Source organism: Pleurodeles waltl, chromosome 1_1 (genome assembly GCF_031143425.1).
Source record: "Pleurodeles waltl isolate 20211129_DDA chromosome 1_1, aPleWal1.hap1.20221129, whole genome shotgun sequence".
NCBI classification, from domain to species: domain Eukaryota; kingdom Metazoa; phylum Chordata; class Amphibia; order Caudata; family Salamandridae; genus Pleurodeles; species Pleurodeles waltl.
Genome location: NC_090436.1, coordinates 24,152,204 through 24,161,049, shown reverse-complemented (window position 1 = coordinate 24,161,049; position 8,846 = coordinate 24,152,204). Strand labels below are relative to the sequence as shown.

Below are 8,846 nucleotides of genomic sequence, written 5' to 3'. Positions count from 1 at the left end.
GAGCCGGTGGGGTATTTCTAGTAAAGTGTCGAGAAGCAGCAGGTAAAGCTGCATTAGGAGCATTCTATATCCAGCTATCCACCATACCCTGATCCAAGCTGGCCGCATGCTTGAGGATTGGATTAGTGATAACCAGGGAGCCAGTGGGGTAGTTCCAGCCGAATGTCGAGAAGTAGCAGGTAAAGCTGCATCCAGAGCATTCTGTATCCAGCTATCCACCATACCCTGATCCAAGCTGGCCGCATGCTTGAGGATCGGTTTAGTGATGACCAGGGAGCCAGCGGGGTAGTTCCAGCCGAGTGTCGAGAAGTAGCAGGTAAACCTGCATCCAGAGCATTCTGCATCTAGCTATCCACCATACCCTGATCCAAGCTGGCCGAGTGCTTGAGGATCGGTTTAGTGATAACCAGGGAGTCAGCGGGTAGTTCTAGCCGAGTGTCTAGAAGTAGCAGGTAAAGCTGCATCGGGAGCATTCTCTATCCAGCTATCCACCAGACCCTGATCTGAGCTGGCCGCATGCTTGAGGATCGGTTTAGTGATAACCAGGGATCCAGCGGGTAGTTCTAGCCGAGTGTCGAGAAGTAGCAGGTAAAGCTGCATCTGGAGCATTCTGTATCCAGCTATCCACCATACCCTGATCCGAGCTGCCCAAGTGCTTGAGGATCCGTTTAGTGATAACCAGGGAGTCAGCGGGTAGTTCTAGCCGAGTGTCAAGAAGTACCAGGTAAAGCTGCATCCAGAGCATTCTGTATCCAGCTATCCACCACACCCTGATCCGAGCTGGCCGCATGCTTGAGGATCGGTTTAGTGATAACCAGGGAGCCAGCAGGGTAGTTCTAGCCGAGTGTCGAGAAGTAGAAGGTAAAGCTGCATCTGGAGCATTCTGTATCCAGCTATTTACCAGACCCTGATCCAAGCTGGCCGCGTGCTTGAGGATCGGTTTAGTGATAACCAGGGAGTCAGCGGGTAGTTCTAGCCGAGTGTCTAGAAGTAGCAGGTAAAGCTGCATCTGGAGCATTCTGTGTCCAGCTATCCACCAGACCCTGATCTGAGCTGGCCGCATGCTTGAGGATCGGTTTAGTGATAACCAGGGAGCCAGCGGGTAGTTCTAGCCAAGTTTCTATAAGTAGCAGGTAAAGCTGCATCCAGAGCATTCTGTATCCAGATATCCACCACACCCTGATCCGAGCTGGCCGCATGATTGAGGATCAGTTTAGTGATAACCAGGGAGCCAGCGGGTAGTTCTAGCCGAGTGTCTAGAAGTAGCAGGTAAAGCTGCATCCAGAGCATTCTGTATCCAGCTATCCACCAGACCCTGATCCAAGCTAGCCGAGTGCTTGACGATCGGTTTAGTGATAACCACAGAGCCAGCGGGTAGTTCTAGCCGAGTTTCTATAAGTAGCAGGTAAAGCTGCATCCAGAGCATTCTGTATCCAGCTATCCACCACACCCTGATCCGAGCTGGCCGCATGCTTGAGGATCAGTTTAGTGATAACCAGGGAGCCAGCAGGTAAGTCTAGCAGAGTGTCTAGAAGCAGCAGGTAAAGCTGCATCGGGAGCATTCTATATCCAGCTATCCACCAGACCCTGATCTGAGCTGGCCGCATGCTTGAGGATCAGTTTAGTGATAACCAGGGAGCCAGCGGGTAGTTCTAGCCGAGTGTCTAGAAGTAGCAGGTAAAGCTGCATCGGGAGCATTCTGTGTTCAGCTATCCACCACACCCTGATGCAAGCTGCCTGAGTGCTTGAGGATCAGTTTAGTGATAACCAGGGAGTCAGCGGGGTAGTTCTAGCTGAGTGTCTAGAAGTAGCAGGTAAAGCTGCACCCAGAGCATTCTGTATCCAGCTATCCACCACACCCTGATCCAAGCTGGCCGAGGGTTCGAGGATCGGTTTAGTGATAACCAGGGAGTCAGCGGGTAGTTCTAGCCGAGTGTCTAGAAGCAGCAGGTAAAGCTGCATCAAGAGCATTCTGTATCCAGCTATCCACCACACCCTGATCCAAGCTGGCCGAGTGCTTGAGGATTGGTTTAGTGATAACCAGGGAGCCAGCGGGTAGTTCTAGCCGAGTGTCTAGAAGCAGCAGGTAAAGCTGCATCCAGAGCATTCGGTATCCAGCTATCTACTAGACCCTGATCCAAGCTGGCCGAGGGCTTGAGGATCGGTTTAGTGATAACCAGGGAGCCAGCGGGTAGTTCTAGCCGAGTGTCTAGAAGTAGCAGATAAAGCTGCATCCAGGGCATTCAGTATCCAGCTATCTACCAGACCCTGATCCGAGCTGGCCGAGGGATTGAGGATCAGTTTGGTGATAAGAAGTTGTCAGTTCAGAGCAACACTATCTAATTTGGCCAGTTCCTGGTCTTAGTTATAGGTTTAGACTGCCCTGAAGAGGTAACGGTTGAAATTTTAATAATAAAAGAAACTGCTCGATGGTCTGACCAAAGGAGAGGACGATGTGAAGCTGTAGACAAGTCCTGCACATTAGCAAAATTGGGGCCAAGAGGTGTTCAGCATCATGGGTTTGAGCCATGTTACATTGGGCTAGATTTAAAACACCATATCTTCAATGAGGCAACATCTCAAACTGCATTTGGGGTCGTCTAAATTCATGCTAAGATTCCCCAACATCATAAAGTTTGCAAATTTGAGGGTATAAGGGACAACAGGTCAGATATTGTAGCTCACTAGTCCCCAGCATAGCCAGACAGCCTACCGATCAAGGCCCCGGACAAGGTGAACGTAGGTGTGAGGGAAAGAGAAAAGAGAATGACCTCACAAACAGGGAAGAGAAGAACTTTGGTTTTGCAGTTATATACCTTCTTATAAAGTATAGCAACCTCCCCCTGGCCTGCCATGTCTGTCTCTTCTGGCAATGGAGTAACTTGGCGGATGCTGCAATCACATCAGGCATTGAACTATCATGGAGTCAGGCCTCTGTTAAAAACAGAGCATCAGGACTGTGGTCCCACAGTAAGTGGCCCTGGACGGACGTGGACGGATGCAGACGGACTTGCATTTGGCGCGCCAGCGGCACCCCCTCTGGGTGCATCCACTGCACATCCGTGCTGCAGGCCGCATTCCAAGGGCTTTGTATGTATTCTTCGGGAATTCGTATTTACCACCCAGAAGAACTTTGTTCCAGCAGTGTTTTCCCAGAGGCAGGTTTTTCCGCCAGGCCTAATACTAAGATGTAATAACACTAGGATGCTGCACCGTTGTCCTGCTGGAATTCCAGCATCCTGGTGATGCAGGGATCCTCGCTGGCGCATGGTTTAATACCAGCATCATTCACACATATCTAGAATTGATGTATTTTAAACCTACTGTTCTTATGATGTTGATAAATGATGACTCACGCAGAAAATGGTGTGAACATATTATTTAAGTACATATAACTTAAATTTTGTCTTTTTATCATTTATACCCACAGGTGGGATTCTTCAGATGCCATTGTTCTTCAGTTACATACATCACTTCCCACCAGGAAGTCTCAAATCTTCATCAATTACCCTCTGGATATTATCACCACGTGAACTGCGTCTGTCTAAGACCTATCTAATTATATCTTTTCTCAGTACAAAAACGTGCGCCATAAAGGGACGTCATGACCACCTGCCGCATTAGGACATTTAAGGATGAGGATCACAAGATTGTCCGTCAAATGATTGCTGTTAACCTAGATGGACTAGTTCCTCTGCTAGTTAAACATTCTTTGGGACTTCCCTGGACTAAGGTCTTCCTTCTGGCTGTCCCCCTCGGACTCTTCATATTCTGTAGGTCAGTCATCCTTTCTATCGCGTCAGTGGGAATTCTGTTAGCATTTCTCTGGTACGGATCATGCCAAGTGGTCAGCTATTTCCTCCATCGCTTCCTGGATGGAGACATGAAAGACATCCAGAGGTCCTACATGCAGAAGAGGGGAGCCTGTTTCTGGGTGGCCGAGTCTGATGGGGAAGTTGTGGGCTTTGTGGCAGCAAATGCCGCTCGAGAGAAGGAATTGGAGCTGAAGCGTTTGAACGTGAGTGAGAAGCACTGGCGACGAGGAATTGGCAAATCCTTGTGCCAAACACTGATCAACTTTGCCAAGGAAGAAGGCTATGAGGCAGTGGTCTTGGAATCAATCATTGTGCATTACTCTGCACACATTTTATATCAGAAGTTGGGGTTCCATAGAACATATAGTTATGTTCCACCTTATTTCTTCTTGAGAGTGATGAATTGTATAATTCTCGGTTTTAGATATGACATTCCAAAGTAAGCCTCTAAAATCCAAAGTCCTGTGTGTTTGATTAACCAGTGTTGCTTAGTGTATGTGGCTGATCTGAACACAGAGCCCTAGTAATAGAAAACCCTCTGAGTTGTGTACAAAGTGATGAATACAGTGGAGGAATCACCACTCAAACTTCCACCTCCAGGTACTTCAGAGACACAACACATCCCCCACCGGAAGATCCTACACCCGATGTACCTCTTCCTCCAAAAGTAGGAGGATTTGTGTTGTTTACCAATTGAAGTATTTTTAAATCCATTTGCATAACTTAAAGTTTGTCCTGGTGAAAAATGTCTTCAATATCTTAGATCATGTTATTTGTTAGTTTAATAAAAAAATCATTTAGACGTTAAGATGGTTTGACAGGCTAACAATTTGAGACGTAGACACGAAGCTCTGCTATATGTCATAGTGTAATAGCTCATAAAGCAGACATCACAATATTGGGCTTTCAGCCAATCTCTGGGATTTCTTGAGGAAGCTCATGGGATACCTCAGATTGCATGGAGACAAACATGGCTCTTTCTCGCCCTTGTGTAAACCTCCATCCAGTTGTCTGCTACAAGAGGGGAGAAGAGGAACAACAGCTCTGGATGAAGAAGCAGGAAGGGGGGCAGAAGAAGGTTCTATCTTGATGGACTGACTCACTCAGGGGCATATTTATAATGCCCTAGCGCCACCTTGAGGACATTAACGTAATTTATTTTGAACTTATTGTGGCCCAAAGAGGCCAAAATCCCTGCGCCGTATTTACAGAGTGGCGCAATGCATGCATTGCGCCACTCTGTAACCCTTTGTGCTACCGTATGCATCGCGAGGCATAATGAATGAAAAGGGGGCGTTCCCCAGTTAGGTAGCTGAAAAATGGTGCAAGGGAATCTATGAGATTTCCTTACGCCATTTATTATGGCACTTTTAACACCTGCTCAGAGCAGGCGTTAAGAGGGGGCTTCCATTCTTTAGAATGGGGCCCTGTGTACTCTGCAGGAGCAGCTCTACTCCTGCAGGGTACATCAAGAGCATCATAAAAAATGACACTATTGTTTCCTACCCTGTGCCATTGTGTGCCGTATTTTAAATATGGCGCATGCATGGTGGCGTTGGGGGGAGTAACGGGCGCAGCGGAACGTGGTGCTACACTCAAACGTCCTACATGCAGAAGAGGGGACCCTGTTTCTGGGTGGCCGAGTCTGATGGGGAAGTTGTGGGCTTTGTGGCAGCTGATCCCGCTGCCACACAAATATGGCGCACACATGGTGGCGGTGGGGGGCTAAGGGGGCAGGGGAAAGTGGCGCTCCACTCGTTGCAGAGCCGCTTTCCATAAATCTGCCCCTCAATGTGCATCAGAACAGCAACTTTATCAACCTTTCTCTATTCTGCGACATAAACACATCCAGAGCAACAGCACCATATTTGCAGCAAACAAATCAAAGTAGCCCTCATTTCCTCTCACAGAACATCTTATGCTTCCCAGATAGGATGGTACATGCTGCAAGCCTTGCATGCAAGTACCAGCATGCAAAGGAAGTGTGGGCAAACCTGATAGGTCTGAGCTGTAAAAGGCTGAACTGTTGGCTATGCCACTGCTTGTTTGCTTGGCAGTTGCATGTGCACGCATGCATCATGAGGCATGTGCACGCAGGGCCATCAATCTTGCAATTTCCTCTTTCTACATGTGCTACATCCTGCAGCACACATACGAAGAAGAATATGCCTCTGGGAATTGCTTTTGTGTAGGAAGCGACCCCTCCATGGCTGTAATGCAGACACTTGTACCGCATGGCGCAGGGGTGTCTGTGTTTTGGCAGCCACATGAGCGCCAGCGCAGAGAGCAGGAATGGCCCATATGTCAGTTTGGCGCATTCCTGCTCTCTCCCTGTCATGCAGCACAGCGGTGTCTTGGTGCATTATGTTGCATCACTTTTTAGTAAATCTGGGCCAACGTGTGCACAAGCATGGTGCTTGGTGGCCGTTCTCAGTTTTCTGTTATAACATGGGCGTCTGTAATGTTAGTATGGTAAAATAAATTAAAAATTAAATTACAAAAAAAACATTGTGGCCTCATAGCACTTTGGAACTGCTGAGCCTTCATAGAAAGAAAAAAAGGTAATTAAAAGTTAAAATGGCGATTAGGATGGGACGCAGGACAGGGAGATATTATACATCTACATGAATAGAAAGAAATAACAGAATACAATACAAAACATTGTCTCCAATCAATGTCTGCTTTTGAAAAAGATTCTACATGTACAGGAAAAAACAAATGAAATGGCTCTGAAGGGGTGTGCATCACTGCCCAGTCATTCGTTCTGCCTGCACACTGGTTCATGTGGGATTTCTTCCTTTGTTGTTTGAGGTGGGCAGTTACCTCTAGTTAGTTGTTACTGGCTCGAGTTGCTCTTCACAAGCTGCAGGCATCTTTACCTTCTTCCAGACAACGTGAGAAGGTTGAAATGTGGCTTGGTGCATGTATGACCAGATAGAGAGCTGAGTGCAACAAGATATAATCCAAGTCCCAGATTCCCAGAAGATTGCACACAGCTCATGGAGGGCAATCACCTCTCTGCCTTCTGCAGTACAGGGGCACTCTCAAGTTAGACCAAACATTAAATACAGAACTTCTTGAATGAACAGCAGCATTTATTCGAAATTCCAATTAAAAATGTCAAATTCCAGTCACAGCATTAGCCAACAATTTACAAAGTCCGAAAGATAAGAATCCTTGAAGAAGTCGTGTTCAGTGGTAACAGTAAATCCTTTAAAGGAAGCACTACATATTCCACTGGAGGAGTTACCTTTGGATTAGTATCTAAGTATCTGTTCCTCCAACAGTTAAAGGATGTGTCATACCACAGAACTATGCATCCATTAACACTGAAAAATAACTAGTCGGAATGCTCCACAAAAGGATCTTACTTTAAGTTGCACAAAAGTCAAGCGAAATGTGTTTATCCCAATCTTTCTGCTTTTAAAGGCATATTGTTCTTTCCTTCATCAAAGACACACAAGGAGGCGCTGTGTTCTTTTAATTAAAGCTTGTGCCATTGTGTATTTTCTATCATTTCGTTATAGCCTAGGACTGATGTGGTGATGTTCCTTTGTAATAAATAATTTCACATTTATATGATGTTTGGAAGATGAAAAATATGTTTGTAGTCCTTACTAAATTCCTAAACTGTATTTCTTTTTTTTAAAGTGTTACTTGCCTTCTGGGAAAGTGAATACGAAAGTGTGATTTTTTTCCCCTTAAATATTTCTCATTTCTTGCAAAATGACAAAATATCAACGAAGGTCACAAAGTTCCAAACAAGTCATCTGAGTACTCTGTAAATACCACATTACACAACACACTACAAAACACAAATTAAAACAGGCCGAAACACAGAAACAACACTTTTGAAGTTAATGCCTGACAGCTTCGTGTCTTACTTTTATTAACTCTTTCTGTGGTAAGGTAGATCAGAACAGACACAAGTAATATAACTATGTGCCCCCTTCTTTGCCTTCTCTCTGTCACTTTTTCCTTCACTCTTTGCAAAAAGCACTGGCAAAGCCAATAGGTCTAGCGTTAATGTGCTATTGTATGTAAACAGCTTTTGTGCATGTCTTTGTTTGCATGATGTTGCATCTTGTGCCTGTCACTTGGCCTCTTTCTTGTCATTATGCCACGTCTTGACGTGGGCCTGTGTGTGTTGTCATGTTGTTCTTCAGGATTCAATGTCTGCCAACTGGAACTAAGAGAAGCTTCCCACGGACAGGGCTCCTGGTTGGCCACAGAGTCACTGACTTGGCTACTTAACTGCTGCCTTGATCTACATGGAAATAAATATTTCCGCATATGAACCTGCCGGGCACCAGTGATGTGTCCTGGAGTTTACTCATCTTAGAATGTAACATTGACATTAGGATGTTTAACAAGGGAATGCTGTGTGCTTGCATTAGTATATAAAACCAGGTGGCTTATTTATGGTGAATTGCCATAGGACAGTGCTGCCAAACTTCTTGCTGATCTGGCCTACGCCAATGTGAAAGGGCATGAATGCACTGTGTTTACGCAATATGGTGCATTCCTGTTCTTTCCCCCTGAACTGGTGCACAATTGACTGCTCAGCGCCCGCTGCATGCCGGCTGCCAGCCTGTCCCTCCTTCTCACCAATTTCTCCACGCTCTGAACCCCATTGTCTGCGTGCGTGCTTGCTGCCGGTCCCTCCTTCACACCCCTTTCTCCTTCCACTCAGCCCCGTTGTCTGCATGCCTGCTGCCTGTCCCTTCTTCGCACCCCTTTCTCCTTTCACTCTGCCCTGTTGTCTGCATGCCTGCTGCCTGTCCCCCCTTCGCACCCCTTTCTCCTTCCACTCAGCCATGTTGTCTGCGTGCCTGCTGCCTGTCCCTCCTTTGCACCCCTTTCTCCTTCAACTCAGCCCTGTTGTCTGCGTGCCTGCTGCCTGTCCCTCCTTCGCACCCCTTTCTCCTTCCACTCAGCCCACGTTGTCTGCATGCCTGCCGCCTGTCCCTCCTTCGCACCCCTTTCTCCTTCCACTCAGCCCCGTTGTCTGCATGCCTGCTGCCTGTCCCT

At 46.8% G+C, this 8,846-nt stretch overlaps 1 protein-coding gene across 1 annotated transcript; it reads left to right on the top strand.

Moving 5' to 3' along the window:
- The first annotated feature begins 3,604 nt into the window (after nt 1–3,604).
- LOC138288790 (probable N-acetyltransferase CML1) lies at nt 3,605–4,258 on the top strand. The gene has a single exon (XM_069230127.1). It carries the CDS (start codon nt 3,605–3,607, stop codon nt 4,256–4,258), a length of 654 nt encoding a protein of 217 aa, XP_069086228.1.
- The last annotated feature ends 4,588 nt before the right edge of the window (nt 4,259–8,846 follow it).

Bases quoted from the DNA above. Each gene is read 5' to 3' on its own strand.
- LOC138288790 (XM_069230127.1), top strand. From the start codon at position 3,605: ATGACCACCTGCCGCATTAGGACATTTAAGGATGAGGATCACAAGATT.